At 58.6% G+C, this 18,315-nt stretch overlaps 2 protein-coding genes across 2 annotated transcripts; one reads left to right on the plus strand and one right to left on the minus strand.

Moving 5' to 3' along the window:
- The first annotated feature begins 2,858 nt into the window (after nt 1-2,858).
- DDIT4 (DNA damage inducible transcript 4) lies at nt 2,859-4,224 on the plus strand. The gene is made up of 2 exons (XM_084526843.1): nt 2,859-3,028; nt 3,215-4,224. The coding sequence occupies exons 1-2, from the start codon at nt 2,932-2,934 to the stop codon at nt 3,706-3,708; spliced, it is 591 nt and encodes a 196-aa protein (XP_084382969.1). The 5' UTR covers nt 2,859-2,931; the 3' UTR covers nt 3,709-4,224.
- Nucleotides 4,225-6,081: 1,857 nt separating this feature from the next.
- DNAJB12 (DnaJ heat shock protein family (Hsp40) member B12) lies at nt 6,082-18,185 on the minus strand. Its single transcript, XM_084525118.1, has 9 exons — nt 17,993-18,185; nt 16,946-17,114; nt 16,187-16,332; nt 13,285-13,470; nt 12,497-12,576; nt 11,631-11,740; nt 9,819-9,991; nt 9,470-9,621; nt 6,082-8,209 (listed from the first exon to the last, which is right to left on the minus strand). Exons 1-8 carry the CDS (start codon nt 18,123-18,125, stop codon nt 9,500-9,502), a joined length of 1,119 nt encoding a protein of 372 aa, XP_084381244.1. The 5' UTR covers nt 18,126-18,185; the 3' UTR covers nt 6,082-8,209; nt 9,470-9,499.
- Between the last annotated feature and the right edge of the window lie 130 nt (nt 18,186-18,315).

An 18,315-nucleotide genomic window follows, 5' to 3' on the forward strand; every position in this document is an offset into this window, starting at 1 on the left:
GAAGTGGATTGGGTTAAATCAGGTTTTAATCCCGACTTAACTCCACGAGCAGAAAACCCTCCCTTAAATCCACCCGCTGGAGTCCTCTTGTTTTCCATCTGCACCTCAGGTCTGTTCTGGAGAGCAGGATTTCTGCTTTCTGGCGTAACCATTTCAGCCTGTTCCTTGCCATGTATCCGCCAGCAGGGGGATAGGATCTGTGCTGCACAATGTCCTCATCCAGCTGCCTAATTTTTCCATGTTCATTATCTTACTTACCAGATGCTTTTTTTTCTTTTATTTTAACTCGGTGATTTCAGCCCAGCCACATCGGGATTGTAACTGAGAGGCTTTTTACTTCTCAGCTTGGTTGTTCCAAACCAAGTTTTCATCCCCCCAGCCTCCCGACCCCACCTTGGCCCAAGCCCCCCCCGTATGGCCGGGCTGCGACACCCGCTGGGGCTGAGCCTCGCCTGCCCTACGTGCTGCGAGCAGCTCAGCTGGAAACGGAAAAAGAAAAAAAAAAAAAAAAACACATAAAACTTTGGGTTTTTCTTGCATGAAATTAAACTTTTCCACCCCTGCAGCTGCGGGGGTGTCAGGGCATCGGTGCCTGCAGCAGGCTCCACACCGAGTGCTGAAGTTGCAGCGCTCAGGTAGCCAAATCTCCCTAGTTCAGTGCCTGACAAAGGGTCCCAAGCCCCCTAGGGCTGAGATTTCCCCCCCCCGAGCCCCGCACAGCCCCTTTCCCCGCTCCCTCCCCATGTTTTTCAGCTGTTCCTTGGTGTTTGCGGGGGCTGGAACGAGCAAACCCAAGGAACAAGCCCTGCTCCCCGCCGTACATGGCTTGTTTGTGTGTGTGCAGCACCAAAATAGCCGTGTGTGTGTGTGTGTGTGTGAGAGCTATTGAGAGGAAGTGAAAAGTTCATCGTGTACAGTATGACCAAGGCAAAAACATGTTGTGGGGCCGTCCCTCCTCCCGCTCAGTAAACACTTTATGTAAGGAGAACCGGAGGGCTGGCTGCAGAGCTCCCTCTGCTCCAAACACGGGTTGGGAAACTCCTGGAGAGCCCCGTTTCTGCTTCGCGCAGCTGTGGGGCAGCCTTGGGGACGGCCAGACCTCTCCTGGGGGTTTGGTAGCACCGTGCCCGCAGCCTGGAGGGGGGCTGAAAAGATTTTGAGGCTTGGCCGCAGCTGGGAGCGGAGGGGGAAGGGAGCAAAAAGTTGAGGCGGGGAGGGGAGTGGAAAGGAAAAAAAAAAAAAAAAAAAAAAAACAAGAAACCACGAACAAAGAGCCTCGTTCAGGGCTGCTCGCTGGTTTTCCTGTGGGTGCCGGCGGCAGAACGCCATGTACCGGCACGGCCCCGCGCCCGCCTCCTTCACCAGGGCCAAGGCACGCGCCGGGCCCGAACCCAGCCCTGTGGGGTGCCAGCAGGCCCCGTGGGGCACATTTTGGGGTGCTCGTGGACAGAGGGGATGCGCCGTGCCCCCCTCTCCACACCCCCTGCTTCACTGCCACCTCCCCAAGGAGCTTTTTGGCACTCGCAGCCCTTTCCCCACACACCCCGCGCCATTTAGCATGCAGAGAAAAAGCCGAAATCTCCCTGAACCCAACTTTTGGGGGCTGGGGGTGTCTGCAGCCCCACGTGGGGGCAGGATCCCAGCCCCACGCCCCGTGGACGTGCGCTGAGGCACTCGCCGAGCCCCTTGCACGGCTTCCCCCCCGGCTGGCCCCCGCGGCACAGCGCCTTGTGGAGCTGTGGCGTGATGGAGCCCAGCTCCCCGGGAACAGCCTGTCCGGGACAAGCTCCGGCACAGCCCGTCCCGCGGGAGCCTCCTGGCCAGGCTCGCTCCCCGCTACGTGCGCAGGAACAGGGCGGGCAGGCACCGCCATGCACTGATTTTGGGCCCAAAACCACCGCTTTTGGGGCTCCGCTGCAGGGGGGTCGCAGAGAAACCAGGGGGGTGTTCTGCCAAAGAAAGAAAAGTATTTACGCTCAGCTGGGGGGGGCTGTGTTTGAACCTAAGCTTATTTTTAGCAAGATGTGGTCCCTGTTATGCTTTTGTTTTTCCACTCCTTTGCCGTTTTCCCCTGTTTTGACCCCATTTTGTTCCCAGTCTATTGGACGGGCGGCTTGGGACTCCTCAGTCCTCAGAGGGGGAAACCGTGAGGTGAATTTTGTTTAAACCCAGCTTCCCTCAGCGTCTCCAGGCACATCCAAGCCCATTTTGCCATACAGCACAGCACTGCACAAACACCACTGCCTGTTTTTGTCAGCTGGGGCAGGACCACCTCATTTTTGCCCCTTTTTAGCCCTTTTTTAGCGGGGCTGTTCCCGGGGCTGGTGGTGGAGGGGTGCGAACGCACAGCACCCAAATCCCTGGGGACACGGAGTCGGGGGGTGTTTGCCCCTACTGCTGAGGAAACACCACCACGATTTGTGGTAAAAAAAAAAACTTTTTTCAGGACATTTTGGAGGGTTTTTAGCTGCGACAAGCCGGCGCCACAAAACGGCAGCCCTTCGCCTCGGGGGCACCAGCCCTGAGCCAGCACCCGGTCCGCCGGCACGGGACCGAGCCCTGCCGAGGTTGGGAAGGCGAGGGCGGGCGGTTTTTTTTGCCAAAACGAGGAGTTTTGGGCAAATTTCGGGACCCGGCGCCCGGCGGGACCCAGCGCCCGCGGCCGGCCGGGCCCTGAGGCGAGGGGCCGGGAGGGGGGGGAGGGGGGAGGGGGGCGGCGCGTGCCCGCTGTCACCGGGCAGGAGAGACGCCGCGGACGTGCCCCGCGCTGCCATTGGTGGAGGAGGCCGGCCGGGGGGCGTGGCCTGCCGCGCCGCGTCTATATAAGCGGCGGCGGCGGCGGTTGTCCCCTCAGAGCGGTGCGGCGGGAGGGAGGAGGCGGAGGGGTGCGAGCGCGGCAGCGGTGGCGGCGGCGCTGCCAAAGCCCTCGTCATGGCCGGGCTGTGGGAGCGGCTGGCGGGCGGCGACAGGGCCCGCATGGAGAGCTCCGACTGCGAGTCGCTGGGCAGCGCCTCCGGCTCGGAGGGAGGTGAGCGGCGGGAGCCGGCAGGAGGCGGCGGGGGGGGCCCTGAGGCGCTGGGGCCCGCTGAGGGGACAGGCCCTGAGGGGGTCGCTGTGGGGGGAGGGGAGAGGGGCAGCAGCACGCCGCCCCTCAGCCCCCATTGCGGCGGGGAGCCCCTCTGGCTGCCCGGTGCTGACCCGTTGTCCTCCACAGAGCCCGACTCGGCTGACCAGGCCTCGCTGCCGGACCTGGACCTGCTGCTGCACGACCCCGAGGACGAGGTGCTGTGCGCCGAGCTGCTGGAGCTGGTGCAGGCCACCCTGGGCAAGGCGCCGCTGGGCGCCCGGCGCTGCTCGCGCCTGCTGATGCCGGCCCAGCTCGTGGCGCAGGTGAGGACGGAGCTGCTGCGCCTGGCCTGCAGCGAGCCCTGCGGGCTGCGCGGGGCCCTCCTCGACCTCTGCGTGGAGCACGGCAAGGCCTGCCACGACGTGGGGCACATCGCCGTGGACCCCGCCGTGGTGCCCACCTTCCAGCTCACCCTGGTGCTGCGCCTGGACTCGCGCCTCTGGCCCAAGATCCAGGGACTCTTCGCCTCGGGGCCGGCCTTCACCCCAGGCTTCAGCCAGGCCTTGAAGCTGAGCACGGGCTTCAGGGTCATCAAGAAGAAGCTGTACAGCTCCGAGCAGCTGCTGGTCGAGGAGTGCTGAAGGGGACCCGGCTCACCCAAGTGTTTCAGAGGCTGACGCTCGCTGAGCTGGCTGGAGCGCGGCATCTCCCTGCGGCCGCAGTAGTTTAGGTTAGGCTGGAGTAGGGCGTAGGTGGACGGAGCCGGGGCAGGCGGGGGCCCTGCCAGGCGGGCGCGGGGCCGTTCGGTGCTCGCCTCACTTCCGTGGTTGTAGGCTGGTGGCGGTGACTGCGCTCCTGGGCTCGGCAGCGGGGCTGCTGCGGGGGCAGGCGGTCCCCTCCCGGTTACTTCTTTGTGTGTGTGTTTTGTAACAGTGATTGTAATCAATGGGGTCTCTGGGGGAGGGCACGCGTGTGGGGCAGAGGGGTGTGCGGGGGGCTGTGGGGACGGAGGGCAGGACCCCTCACCAGTGCACCCCGTGCCGTGTGCGCGCTCCGTTGGTTACAGTTGACACTCGTACACTTGATGTTCAAGTGCAAGACTTCCTATGCAATTGTGTTCTTTTTTACTTTTCTAATAAAACTGGTCCAATTGATAACCCGCTGCCTCCCTGTCTTCCCTGGGCTGTGGGGGATGATGCAACCGCCTCCCCCGTGACCCCGACCCCCCTCGTGCCCCGCAGCCGTGGGAATCCCGACGGGTTCCCGCTGCAGGAAGGGGCAGCAGACCGGGGCACGGGGCTATGACTCAGGCAGGGCTGAGTCAGGCCGGGGTGGCAGCGCCCCGTCACCCGCAGCCACCAGGAAGCGGCTGGGGGGGAATTTGGGACAAAACCGGGAGCGTCTGGGAAAAGGGGTGTGGTGGGAGGGAGGTGGGGAGGTGGTGGGGGGTTGTGAGCCCTGCCCTGCTCTGCGCAGGCAGCGCTTCCCTCAGACACTCCTGAGCCTCCTCGCAGCCACGCTGCTGAGTGCATCTTCCCCCTCCAGGTCCCAAAATTTGGGCGCTTCCAAGGGCTGCTGAGCTGGGCTCGCTCCTCCCTGTCCCCACGCGAGGGCAGCCCCGTTTTTGGGGTCAGGGAGGCCGTGGCACCGGCCCAAAATCCCTTTGGCAGGTGCCCCGGCTCGCGAAACCCCAGCTGGAGCGGCCGAGGCGCTGCAGAACTGGCAGTTCTTGGCCCCGCTGTCACGGGACAGAGCAGGCACGGCCCCGGCCGCGGTGCCAGCGGCAGCTCTGGCTGCTATCTTTAGCTTTTTCCACCTATTTTTACACCGCGTGCGCCAGCAGGGGCTCACCCTGCACCCTGCCAGCCCCCCGGCGCTGTCGCGGTGTCACCTCTCAGAGCTGCTTTTACAGGGAACGAGCCAGAGCTTCGCAGAACACCCAAAAAAAATCCTGACAGACCCAAACCTGCCTGTGCTGGGTGTCCCCTGAGCGCCCCGCGGCCACCCCAAACATCCCCGGCGCAGCTCCAGCCCCGCAGCCCAGCCGTTTGCAGCCCCTATTTATAGCGAGGTGCCCTTTCCGTGAGCCCCGGGGCGGGCGGGCAGCGAGAGGCTCCCTGGAAAGTGCCAGAAGGCCCCGGCGGGGCTTTTTTTAGGGGACGGGGCGGTTGGGGGCCTGCAAGGACACGGTGGGGCTGCTTGTGGTGCAGCACCCGCAGGTCTTCAGCAACAGAGACCTCGGAATTTGGTGAAAATCGGGGAGAAGGCGTGAAATTTGCCTGCCCCCATTCAATCGCCCCCCTCCCCGCTCGCAGCACAGCCCCGGGGCTGACCCTGTCAGCCCCAGGAGCTGAAATTTGGGAGGGAGAGCGGTGCGTGTGCAGCGCCTGGCAGCCAGGTCTGGCTTCCAACCCACCCGGGAGAGGCTACAAATTGGGATATTAAGTTATTAATTTAATTGCTCGCACAGAATCGGCTGTTAGCGAGCTGCTAGCAGCCATTAGCAATAATCCCATCCTAAATAGCATCAGTTTGCTCCTGCAGGAGGATTCAGGGTCATGCTGGGCTTTTATTTTATTTTTATTTTTTTTCTCCATGTGCCTCAAAGCAGGGGCTTGGGCCAAGCTTTTGGGCTTGCATCTGCTTTTCCCAGCATTTTAGAAGCCTAAAAGACCGCTTTCCCCACTGCAGAAGCCTGGAGGAAGAGGATTACGCTGGGAGGAAAATGATGCACCCCCCAAAAACCAGCTCAGCCTAGGACTGGAGGAAAAGGAGCAGCTGAAGGCACGGGGCTGGGGTGAAAAATGCCGTTTTCTGGTCAGCCTCGGTGAGATTTCCCTTCCTTTGCTCACTGCGGTCTGCACACGGGGGACGAACGTGTGCCAGCTCAGGGAGGCTCCTGTTGACTCAAGTCTCTTCCCAAGCACAATTATGGAAAGAAAAATACAACCCAGGCAGCCCCGGGAGGCAAAACAGAGCTCGAGGCTGCCCTTCCCGCCAGGGTCGGGGCCGCGGCCGTGTTTCGGCCTTCCCCTCTCTCCGTACCCCTCCCGACCTCTCCCTTCTCTCCATCTTCTTCCCAGCATCTTCGCCCCCCCTCCCTCTCGCACGAAGCTCCCAGTGCTCCTCAGGCGCTGGGGCTTGGTGGTTCTGCCTTGCTGTAGTTAAAAAATGAAATAAAACCCAGGCAATAACCGGGGAGTTCCCTGCTTTGCGAGCAGTTTGCTGGACGCCACCGCCCCCCTGCTCCTGGGGACAGCACCTCTGCTCCGGCCTCGTTTCCTACCAAGCCACTTCCACTGCCACCCAGGGATCTGCATGACAGCAGCACAGCCGCAGCCTTTCACGATATAAACATTTATTTATAGATGTACAATTTGATAATTAACTCTAAATCAAGAAATGCAGCTTCCAGGAGCACCCGTTAGGATCTGCGCTTTCCCGCTCGCGTTATCCACGGGAATCTACTCGAAGCATCCCAAGGTTTGTGCGGGCAGGCCCTGGGCGAGGGATGCCGTTCCGCAGGACTTTCAGCACCTCTTGCACACGATTTTTCTTGGAACCCCCCCACCCCCACGAGCTGCGTGTGGCTGTGCCTATTTCAACACGCCGTGCTTCCACCCCGTGCCTTCCACAGATGGAGGTACCATTACAAAAAAAAAAAAAAAAAAAAAAAAAAAACACAAAACAAAACAAAAGGAGGAAAAAGAAAACTTCTAAAATCAAGTCCATGCTGTGGTGGCTGTGGCATAAGGCTTAGTTAGTGGGAGGGCTGATGCTTTGCAGAACAAAGAGCCAAAGACGGAGCACGCGGGCTTCTAACGCCGAAGAAAGGAGCCCACCTCAGTGCTTGAGCTCCCAGCCCTCGCACCCACCGCAGGGTGCCAGGGGATGGCTCTCACAGGCCAAGCCTTTAGGCAAAAATTAACTGTTGGGGACAACAAGGGATCCAGTTCACCCCACGTTCACTTCTCAGACGGCTCACGCTCCCATCCAGGTCCCGCCTGACCAAGCCAGCGAAGCCGAGGGGACGGGGAGCAGCTGCCGACCTTCCCCCAGCAACGTTTCCTTCGGCAGAGGCGATGCAGGGCTCCGTTTTGTACCACCAGCAGCATTTCGCAGGTCTCCCCGAAGAAACGCAGGCGACAGCACGCCACGGCCATGCTGCAAACAGGAGAGCTGCTGGGCGAGGGCTGCGGGACAAAGTAATTCACAAAGGGACACAGCTCGTGGAAAGCCCTGCTTACAGGCAGAAAGCTGCACACTGATTATGAGGCAAAATTAAAAGCAGACTGGGAAAAAAAAAAAAAAAAAAAGAAAAAAAAGGTTACACACAGACATCAAGCGAACAACAGATGAACTAAAACCATCCAGGACAATCCTTTCCTCCGCTGAATGCGGCTCCAGTTGACCTGCGGAAGCTTCTGCCAACGTTGCGAACCCAAAGTGCAAATCCGGGCAGTTTCAGGAATCGCTTTTCGCCCCCTGCAGATTTGGAAATGCTTTTATTACAGCCCAGAGGGCAGGCATCGGCATCCCCAGCCACGGAGCGCCGCTGTCCTCGAGAAAGCCAAGTGCAGTAACCGCAAAGTGATTTCAGCTCCGTGTGCCAGGCAGAGGGGGACGCCCGGGAGGAGGCACTGCCCGCTTCCCCATTGGCCAAGCTGGGCAGAGAACAAAATAATTTAATCACCCAACCCCTGCATAGTTTAAAAGTACACCGTATATACAGCTATAAATTAATTCTAAATAGATTATATTTCTTTTTTGTTGAAAGTTTCATCACCAAATTGTCCGATTTCTCTCTCCAGCGCAGTCGCCAGGGTCTCCTTTTGCTCCGTGGCTTTGCTTTTTTGGCTCTCTCACCTTCCAGGCCACGCGCTTGTCCCGACGGTTGTGGGACCCTGGGAGCAACCAGGCCGGTGGTGCTGGACGGGGAGGAGGAGGAGGACGGGCAGCTGCTTCCTGTCCTAATTGCTGCCTGAGACGTCGTGACGGCGGAGATGGGCAGAGAGAAGAAAGAGGGCAGTTGTGCGTTGCTAATTCTCCGGTTCCATTTTAATATCGGGTTTGATTCCTTAAACACAAAGTCCGCCACCCGGGCTCAGTGCGCTTCGCCGAGAGTCTTCAGGCGTGTCCAGTCTGGGGACGAAAGCGGTAAGGGTGTGAGTGCCAGGGGGCAGCACGGCGCGCCGCCACCCCACCCGGCCCCGCATTTCAGGAGGCTCTGCTCAGGCCACGGGTCCCAATTCCTCCAAATTCCTCCCCTGGAAGGGAGGCAGGTGGGCAGCAGCGGGCTGGCGTGAGAGAGGAGGCGCGGTTGTGAGGAGTGGGAGAAGCGAGAAAAGAGCGGTTCCAAGAACGGGGTGCAGGCAAAAAGGGCCGAACGTGACCCCGAGGAGTTGCTTTGAGGGCCTTCAGGCTTTCAGACATGCTCCGTGAGGCAAGGAGGGTGAAAACAAAGAGCAGCTCCACTGCTGAACCTCTTTACTCGTGTCTGGGGGTCAGCTAGCTGGATGCCCAGCGCCCCCAGGAAGTCCTTGCAAGGCTCAGTAGTGTCCATACGACTAAAACTTGGTGCTTGAAGCTTCCCCTTCAACTTATTTTGTACAGAAACTGCTTTCAAAAGGCTTTGTGGCTAGATGGGGCCACCCTCAGAGCGTCTGGTAGGTGAAATCAGCCTCAATCATCGGGCAGAAAAAGCACTCCAGGCTCTGCCCAGGTGCTCCTGCCTTTCATCAGCTCCCCCGTGGCCCAGCACTCCCGCCCTCACCTGCGCTATCCGGCTCGCCCTACCCCCAGCTCCCCGACCCACCCGTCCTCCACCTCAGCCCCTTTTTTTCCCCGTGGACACACAAAGCTGCTCCCACAACCCGCCGTGAACTCCAACGCCCTGCTTTGTTCTCCTCCAGAGTCAGGGGAGGGCAGAGGGGGGCAAGGAACATGTTTTCTGCGAGCCCGTTCCCCGTCACCACGCTTCTTTAGTGCCACAGGTGACGACTTTTTCAATGAAACAGACAATAAAGCAACAAAAAGGGTTCATTCAGAGGCGGTGGCTGGCTGCCACGGCTGGGAAAGGCGTGGCGAGATAAGGATAAAAAAAAAAAAATCTTGAGCCAGCCCAGGCGTGCAGTTGACAGGAGCTCGGCCGAGTCGCCAGCACGCCCGGGGCTTCGCTTTGTTCCTCGAGAACCACCGCCAGCAAAAACAGCGAGCTTGGAGAGAGCCGGGGCGCTGCCATGCAAACTAAACAGCATCAATCTCCCCGGCCGGGAGCACAGGCTTGGCAGAGGGGGGCTGCTTCCCCCCCGCTACGTGCGCGCGTCCAGAGGAGACTCGGGAAGCCTTGTGCCTCAGAGATTTCAGTATTAAGAGCACTGCTGGAGCGCCACCGGCTCGTACTTAGAGCTCCGCCGAGCGGGCCGGCGGCGGCTATCCGTGCAGAGAGGCCTGTACGTCTGACAGTCTGCTGCAGCTGGGGGTGCCCATCTTCTGTGCCCGCTGGTACAGCTCCGAGTCCCCGAAGTAGCGCGCCCGGTACAGCAGGCCTTCCTCTGCAACGGGAGAAGCGCGGCGTTAGGAGCACGGAGCCCCCTCAGCAGGACTTGGCCAAGTCCCAGCGAGCACGAGGCTCGCCGCTCGGCAGGCTGCAAAGCGTGCCTACGTGGTGTTGAAATGCACCCTCAGCGCAGCTCGGCTGGGTTTTTCTGCAGCAGCCAAACCCCTCTGCCCCCGAGCCCACGCTACTCACTCTGCTGCTTCTCCTTCCAGCAGTTGTTCCGCAGGTTGGCGATGTAGTCGTCCTCCACGCTCCTCTCCACGTTCTTCAGGTTGGTGCCCGTGTACTCCTCGGCGAAGTTCTCAGCCACGTAGTAGACGACTTTCAGGTGCTCCGTCACCCTCCTGTGTACGTGACCCACGGACCTGGCTCCGGAGAGAAGGCAGAGCAGCGTCAGACACCTGAAGGGCACGGCCAGAGCCCTGCGGCTCCTCGCCAAGGATCGCTGACCACACGCATCGCCCCCACGCTCCTCCGCCCCCAGCGCCTCACAGCTCGGGAGAGGAGAAGCCTTTCTGGCGGAAAAGAAGCCGTACCCTACCCCTACCCCCTCGGATTTGCATTTCAGACAAAACCTTGTTCTTATTTTCTCCCCAGCGCTCCGGCAAACCTAGAGACACTCACCGGGGCGTGCTTGCAAGCCGCAGCACAGGACCTGTGCCCAAACACTGGATTCATCGGGCACGGCTCCAGCTGGATCCGTGCCCGAAGTCTCCCATAACAAATACCAGCTGGCTGCTGCATCAAACGCCAGCCTGCCTCCCGAGCCAGGTATAAACAGCGACTCATCCGGCTCACCCTTCAGCCTGCGAGCAGGGTGTGCAGGAGCGAGTCACACACCCCTGCACGCTCCAGCAGGGTGCTCCAGCAGCGAGAAAACAGAGGCAGAAGAAACCAGCAGCCTGCTACCCACAGGCAGGCGTGCAGCTCGGGCAGGCAGATTCGATGAGGCACTGACCTAGGCGGGTCTGCCAGCAGGAACCTTACTTTTGGAAGAGGTTTACGAAGGGAACCGCGTGACACGTGTTTCTTTACGACTCTGCCATTCTCAGCAGCAGCCTCCTGTAAGCAAGGGGCACCAAAACCTCCCCGTGCCAATAAAACCTCGCCAGGTTCAGCAGCTTGCCTGCGGCATGCTGGGTTGGGCGCAGCGAGCTCGTTTCCTGCCAAGGAGCAGCTGAGCTCAGCATTTTTTTTTTTTTCCTTTGCCTGAGCGAGAGTGCAGCACCGCCTGCTGGCACAGCACGCTGCTGCTCCAGCTCCTTCAGCCTCACCCAGAAACCACGGCCGAGGGGCTGGGGCAGCTCGTTTGCTCCTCTTGTCCAAAGCCAAAGTGGGAAATGAGGCGCGGGGGCGATGTTCCAGCTGACAAGGCTGGGAGCAAATCCCTGCCTGCCTCAGAGCTGCCCTGCACCCAGCGCCCTCTCGCCTCACAGAGCGCCTCCTCACCAGCCTCAAACTCACAAGCAGAGAGACACGTGCCTGGTTTCGTGGCCCTCAGCCACAGAAGTGACATCCCAACACTCCTTAGCCTCTCAGGGCGACCCTGAGCTGCGCCTCGCCCCAGTTTGCTCCGTCTCCTGGCTTTAAGTGCTAACGCCAGTGCCCTCACCTCGAACCCGAAAGCCAAGCTGTGTTTTGGAGCATTTAGTTACATGTTGGGGCAAACAGATCTGACTTTCATTTTTCACACCCTGATTTAACTCTACATCTCAGCCCCATTGGGCTACAGCTCCCCCAAGGCCTTCACTCCGTCCCCTTCCCACCTAGCTGCAGGCTGCAGAGGTTCCCCGTCAGAGCCCCAGTCCGTCAGGCTGGCGAGCACTCTCTGACAGCCCCTTCCACCCCAAGACCTGCCTGGAAACAATTTGGCCTTCCCTGAGCTGTGAGGCAGCAGGGAGCAGGAGCAGGAGGAGATAAAGCACAGAAACAGCAGGAGAAGCAGAGCGCCCAGCTCCCCGGCACCCACCCCGCGGGGATAGGCTCAGAGCAAGGGGTACTAACGGCCTCTGGCTCAGGCTGTAGGGAGGGCTGGAGACCATCATCTGGCTGAGCGCAGACACGATGATCAGGATGAGGATGGGCATCAGCTGGACAAACAGCCCCAGGCCACCCTGCGGGGACAGAAACGCACAGTGGAGCACCATCCTGGAGGCCCAGACCCCAGAGCATCGCTTTCCCTCCCTCCCAGCCCTAACGCAGCCTTAATTCCCCTGGAGCACGCTTCCCCCTTTAACCTCGAGAAGAACTGCTCGGGGAGTTCCCCATTTTTCTTTCTTTCTTTCTTTTCCTTTTCAAGCATTCTACTGGCTATTAAAGGAGCAGGGTTACGTTAAGTCCCACAGTTTCATTTCTCCAGATCAGAGGGCTTGGAGACATATGCAGATTCTGTGAGGGAAAACCCCAAAACAGCTCAGGCCATGAAGCTTTTTCCTTGGTTAATTACTCATCACAGACTAGAAACACCCCATCTCGCATGGTGAGATGAAAGGGGGAAGGGGTACGTGCTGGGAGGAGCCACGTGTATCCGTATCATCTGAAAGCTGGATCTGCCTTTTAAAATCAGAGAATGAATTGAGAGAGGGAATGCTTATCCTCTGCTAAAAACAAGTTCAGTTCACTGCTGTCAGCTCACATCGAGGTGGCACAGATTCAAGGCACACCAGCGTTCACCCTGCTGGAAGAGAGTCCTGGGAGAGCCACCCGCAGTAAATTAGAGTGGAAATTCTGCAGGCAGCTAACTTCCCACCACCGCAGCTTTCTGTACGGGGAGGTGCCAACGAGCAGGGCTGGTGCACAAAGCAGCCCCGCCAGCTCGCTGGAAAAAACATTCAGGCTCCCGGCCCCCTGCGTGCTCTCTCTCCACTTACGTCCCCCTGGTGCTCTCGCCTGTCCTGCCTCTGGTGGTAGGTGTATCGCATCCTGCCGTTGCTGTACACGTGGACGTTACCTGCGGGCAAAAGGAGAAGGATACAAAGGGGTCAGCATGTCCCAAACAGCTCACCAGAGGTGGCTGCAGCAGCTACAGTGCTCCCCAGGAGACTGATGGAAGCATTCACACAAAGGAGTTTATCTTTTGATTAACACCAATCAGAAAAAGAAAAATAAATAATTTTGGTAGTTTTTCCACCTTAAAAGCAGCTTTTCCTTGTTTTAGATGGCAAAACTACAGCTGAAGAGGGAGACCAGCTGCAAAACTGCTCCTGGATTCTCAAGGGACAGCGAGGAATGGAAAAAAAAAAAAAGACCGAGCAAGAATGGCAACTCGCTGGTTTTCCTGGAGTAGCCCTGCCTTCCTGACAGGCAGAACAGGAACGCTGCGAAAGGTCGCGTGATGCCTGTGCATCGTTTTTGTTCTAACGTTCAATCCAACCCAGTAACAGTGAACGTCTCCAGCGTGCAGACAGACTGCTGAGCTGGGGAAGAAGTCCAGCTCTGCTGGAATTACCTGCTGGGCCCCGAGTTCTCCAAGCTCCCACCTGGATGACTTAAAAAACCCTAGGTGCTTGGGTCAGTTGTGAGGGAGAGCTCTGACCGACCTCAGCTGTGGGGAGGAGCTGCTCTGCTACCACTCCTCGCCCTGCCAATAAACCCTACAGCACCCTGACTGTCAGAAGGGCCGGGGCCCTCTCGGGACAGCGAGGTTTAATGCGCTTACTGGAGGGGAATCCACCCCCGAAGAACATGTTGAAGAGGTCCTCGGGGGAGATGTCCGCCTCGAAGCCGCGGTGGAAGTCTGCGTGACTGTGTCCGTGCCGAGCGGGGTTGAGCTTCTCGTCCCCGTACTGGTCGTATTGCTTCCTCTTCTCCGGGTTGCTCAACACCGCGTAGGCGTTGCCAATGGCTGAAATACGGACAATTAGGAGGCAATTAGCTTCTTGCAGCCCCAGATGCTGCGCTGAGCCCTGTGAGCAGGCCCGGCTCGCCTCCCTCAGCACCCACGTCAGGTTCTCAAGCAGCCTTTGGCGGCACAGCTCTCCTGCCTGGCACGCTGCTTCGGCAGAAGGAAACCACACCGAGAGACTCGGCCTGAAATCAGCCCGAATAACCAAGCTGTGGTGTGGCTGGTGTGGGTTCTGTGCGCCTTCCTAGAGAAACCCCCTCAGGTGAATGAAACTACCCGGTGCTGCACAAATGCTGGCAGCAGAGCTGCGATGCATTTTGTTTCATTAAACCCGTTCCTTCTTTCGAACAGCTGATCCCAAACCATTCAGCCATGAGCACAGCAGAGCACGATTTCCGACGATAAATCTTATTCAAAAGTAGCATTAAGTGCACTTGATGCCGTAGCCTGAAACCAGAACTATGAAGAATTTAAGTACAGGGTGCCTCACTGACAGAGACTTTAAGATCCCAAGCAAAAGCTGGCGAGGAGATGTGGGCTGCAAGCTGTGAACTTCAGAACTCCCAGGTTCCACAGGAAGGTTTCCAAGCAGGCAGCCCGCTGGCACTCGCCTGTTTCTGGGCTCCTCTCCCTACACATCCCAGCTCACCCCTTCCCCTCGGCACCGACCCACCTGGGAGCCTCTGTAGGTGACTGCCGAGCACGTCCCTTCCCCTCCCCGTGTCGCAAGGACGTGAGGAGCTCACAGGAGTGGGGCTGACTGCTGCGTTAAGGGCAGGAAAGGGGGACCCGTGCCCTTTGCAGGAGATTAACTCCAAGATTCAACACTTTCCCGGCAGTGAGACCGAGGTGTTTGGTTTCTTCTTGGACTAGAGATTTGGAGAGCGGAGGATGTCGTGTCAGTACGCTCGCTCTGAGCCTCGGTTATAATTAGTGCACGCACAGCAAACGTTTCTACGAGCCGGGCAGGAAGCTAGACCGCGAGGACTGGCTCCAGCACACCAGGCCGTCCTTTCACACCATGTGATTAAGCAATGAAAATGGGGCAATTTAGGATCTTGTTCATCATCTAGCCTTCTGCTGACCAAGCTCCACAGGAACACATCATTCCCAGTCAGGATTTCAGCTCCAAGCGGCTCGGTTCAGCTCTTTGCCCAACGTCAGCCGAAGGCAGTGATGCAAACGAGGTTCAACACAACTGCAGCCGCCTGGGACAAGGTCCCGGGCCCAGACCTGATGTTTTATCAGCTGTCACTGGGAAGACGAGTGTCAAGACTTGAGCTAACACAGCAACGTTGGAAAAAAATTAACTCAAGCCCTCAGAGCCCTGCACGTTTCCCCCTTCGCCCTCTGGCAGGGAGCAGCTGGACTTTGGCGAGCCCTGCAAATGAGAGGAGGCTGGAGGATAAAGGGCACCTTGCCTAACGCAGGGCTCCCGGCACGTAACTCTTCTCAAAGCCCTCGGCAAACATCGTTGGTTGAGATTAGAGGTGAGGAAACCTGCCTTTCGCCACCGGGCGAGGGCTGGCAGATAAGCTATCAGCCAGCGGCTCACAGCACAGGCAGATGCTCCCTGCCTAACCTGGCCCCTGCACTAAAAAAGAGTAGCTGAGGGTCAGCTCGCTATCTGCCAACAGCAAGGCGCTTATCAGCCACGGACTGAAGCCTTAAAAGGCTCGAACAAACCTTACATAAGACTTTTACTGCCGAAATTTGCCCACTCGGAGCTCGCCCCTCACCGCTCTCGTGGCAGGCTAGCCTTGCTCCCTGCTCCTGCAAAAATCTCGGGCTGCTCCAGCCCCGCTGCACCCATCGTGCTGCTCAGAACCCCACAGGCAGGTGCCACCCAGGCGAAAAGCCTTGGATTTGGGTACGGGCACCTAGGGAAGTGCCCACGGGGCTGTTTTGGGGGATTACCATCAGAAAAGGCCTCATTTTATTCATGAGTGGAGCAATTCCAGGGGAGCACAGTGCCTCAACCACAGTGCCTCAACCACCAGCCCGCTCCTTTATTTCCCCTCACACAGCTGAACGCAGTTCTCATAGTTCCCACGGCTCTCTACTGCATTTATTCTGGCAGAGGGGATTTTCCTGGCCCACAGGCAATTACTGAGCGCTCACAACCACGAGGCAAAAGCTCAGCTAAGCGGGCTTCCAAACTCCTCCTGCTGGGACTTCTCATGCAAGATGCGGAAGATGAAAAATACAGGAAATGAAAAAAATCACTAGTGCTGGAGAATCAGCCACCTTCCCCGCAGCCTCAGAAGGGTGGCACGACTCCCAGACTGACACAGATGCTGCAGCCTACTTCATTGCTGCTGGACAACGACTGGTTTGAAGCTACCTGGCTGCCCAGGAACCATCTTCCTCCCACGGGATTCAGTTACAGCAGCCCCGCTGTGCTCAGTGTGCGGGAGCTTTTTGGGAGATGTGTCTGTACGACAAAGGGGCTGCAGACACAACAGCTGCCCCCTGGGGCTGTCCCCAGGAGGGGAGCACCCAGCACCTGCCCTGAACCCGCCCGTGGGGGCTGTTTCAAGCTCATCTCACACTTTGTCCGTGACACAACCAGCTCAGAAAGAAACAACTCTGCTGACCAGAGCTTTATTTCACTCTGCCTGAATCATCAGGTTGTTTTCAGGGAGTCCCTGCTCGCCCAGCTCAGCAGCATCACCTGCTGGCTGTGGGTAAGTCACAAGGCGGGGAGGTGCGTTACCTTTAAAGGCCTCGGTGGCCCCTGGCGCGTGGTTCTTATCGGGGTGGAACTTCAGCGCCAGTTTCCGGTAAGCCTTCTTCAAGTCCTCGTCTGAAGCTTCTCTGTTGACTCCCAGAATTTCGTAGTAATCTTTGCACTGCTTTACCCTGCCGGGAGAAAAGACACGGGCAGTGAGTTTCGGCCACGGGAACTGCTTTGCCTCGGATGTGTCGACCTCGTGCAGCCTCGCAGGCGGCGCGGTTTCGACTGATGCTCAGCGAACTCCGCTTCACTCATCTCGGATTCCTCAGAGGTGACCCAATTTTCTCACGTGCTCACCCGCAGCCTGCCCGTGCTGCTGGCACACAAACACTCCTACAGAACGGGTCAGGCCAGGAAAGGTGGAAGGGCCTCTCCTCGGGCACTGCTGGCGCAGGCAGAAGAACACAGCCCCCAAACCATGAGCGTGAGGGAGCCGGGGCTGCAGGGACGACAAATGGCAGGCCAGGATCTGGAGGATTGCTGGGTTTTTGGCGTCCCCCTGCACTGCTTCAGACGCAGTTAGTTCAGGCTTAAAAACTACCACGGGCTGAGCGGGAGGGGGTGCTGGATAAACATGCCCTGGGAGTCGGCAGCAGGAGCTTTAGGGGCATCCTGAGCATCTCCACCAGTGGAGCGAGTGGTCCTGCGAGGGTTTGGTACTCGGCTGGGCTCTCAGCGTGACCCGAGCAGCAGGACAGGGGGAGCGGCCGCCCCGAGGCCCCCCGAGCACACACGCACCTCCTGACGGCGTCCGCCTGGTCCCGCGTGTAGCCCCGCGGCGCCTCCCCCGCCGCCTCCCCGCCGCTGCCCGGCCGCCCCCCGGGGCCGGGGCCGGGGTTGGGGCCGGGGCTGGGGTCGGGCTGGGCCCCCGCCGCCTGCTGCTCCTTGTCCAGCTCCTCCAGCAGGGCTGCGGCGGGAGGGAGGCGAGAGTTAAACGGGGAAACTGAAGGGCTCGGGGAAAATAAGTAATTTTGGGGGAAATTAAACGTTCCTGGGGGAGAAAATTGGATGTTTTGGGGGGAAATTAAAGACTTCTGGGGAGAAAATGAAAGATTTTGGGGAATAAAATTAAAGATTTTTGGGGAAAAATAAAAAAAAAATAAGATAAATTAGATAAATTTGGGAAAAAATAAATAATCTCAGAGAAAATTAAACGTTTGGGGGGGAAATTAAAGGAATTCAGCAACAATTAAAGGAAGCCCAGGGGACATTAAAATAATTTTGGTGAAAATTAAAGCTATTGCAGGAAAATTAAAGGCATCCAGGGAGAATTAAAAGGATTTCAGGGAGAGTTACAAGAGAACCGTTGAAAATTAAAAGAAATTTGGGGAAAATGTGATAAATTCAGGGAAAATTAAAAGAAATTCGGGGAAAAATTTGATAAATTCAGGGAAAATTAAAAGAAACACAAGGAAAATTAAAGAAATTTAGGGAAAAATAAAAGAAATTCGGGGAAAATGAGAAGAAACGCAGAGAAAATCGGGAAATTCAGGGAAAATTAAAAGTATCCAGGGGAAATTAAAGAAAATCAGGGAGAATTAGAAGAAACGCGGGGGAAATTAGAGGGATTCGGGGAAAAACAGGCGACCGTGAGGTAAAATTATCGAAACTCGGCCAAACTCAACGCCCCCCCCCGCCCCCCGCCCCCCGCCCCCGGACTCGCTTTCCCAGCACGCCCCGCGCTGCCCGGACACGGCGCATGCGCAGTCCCCGCGCAGGCCTCCCCCCTCCCCCCCCTCGCCGGCCGCCCCGCCGCCCCCCGGTCGCCGGGCGCGGCTCCCTCACCGCGGCCGCGGGGCGTGGGGTAGAGGCGCTGCGCCTTCAGCAGGAAGCGCCGGGCCCGCTCGGGCTGCCCGGCCCTGGCGGCCGCCAGCGCGATGCCGACGCAGCGCTCCGCCTCCTCCCGGTTCCCCTCCATGGCGCCCGGGCCCGGCGGGCGGCGCCGCCTGATGGCGTCACCGGCGGGGCACGCCCCTAGACACAGGCCACGCCCCTAGCAACAAGCCACGCCCATCGCGGCGAGGCCACGCCCACCACGACCAGTACCCACCTCCCAACCACACCACCCACACATCAGACCACGCCCCCTCCCACCAGACCACGCCCCC

The sequence above is a fragment of the Aythya ferina genome, assembly GCF_964211825.1.
Source record: "Aythya ferina genome assembly, chromosome: 7".
NCBI lineage: Eukaryota > Metazoa > Chordata > Aves > Anseriformes > Anatidae > Aythya > Aythya ferina.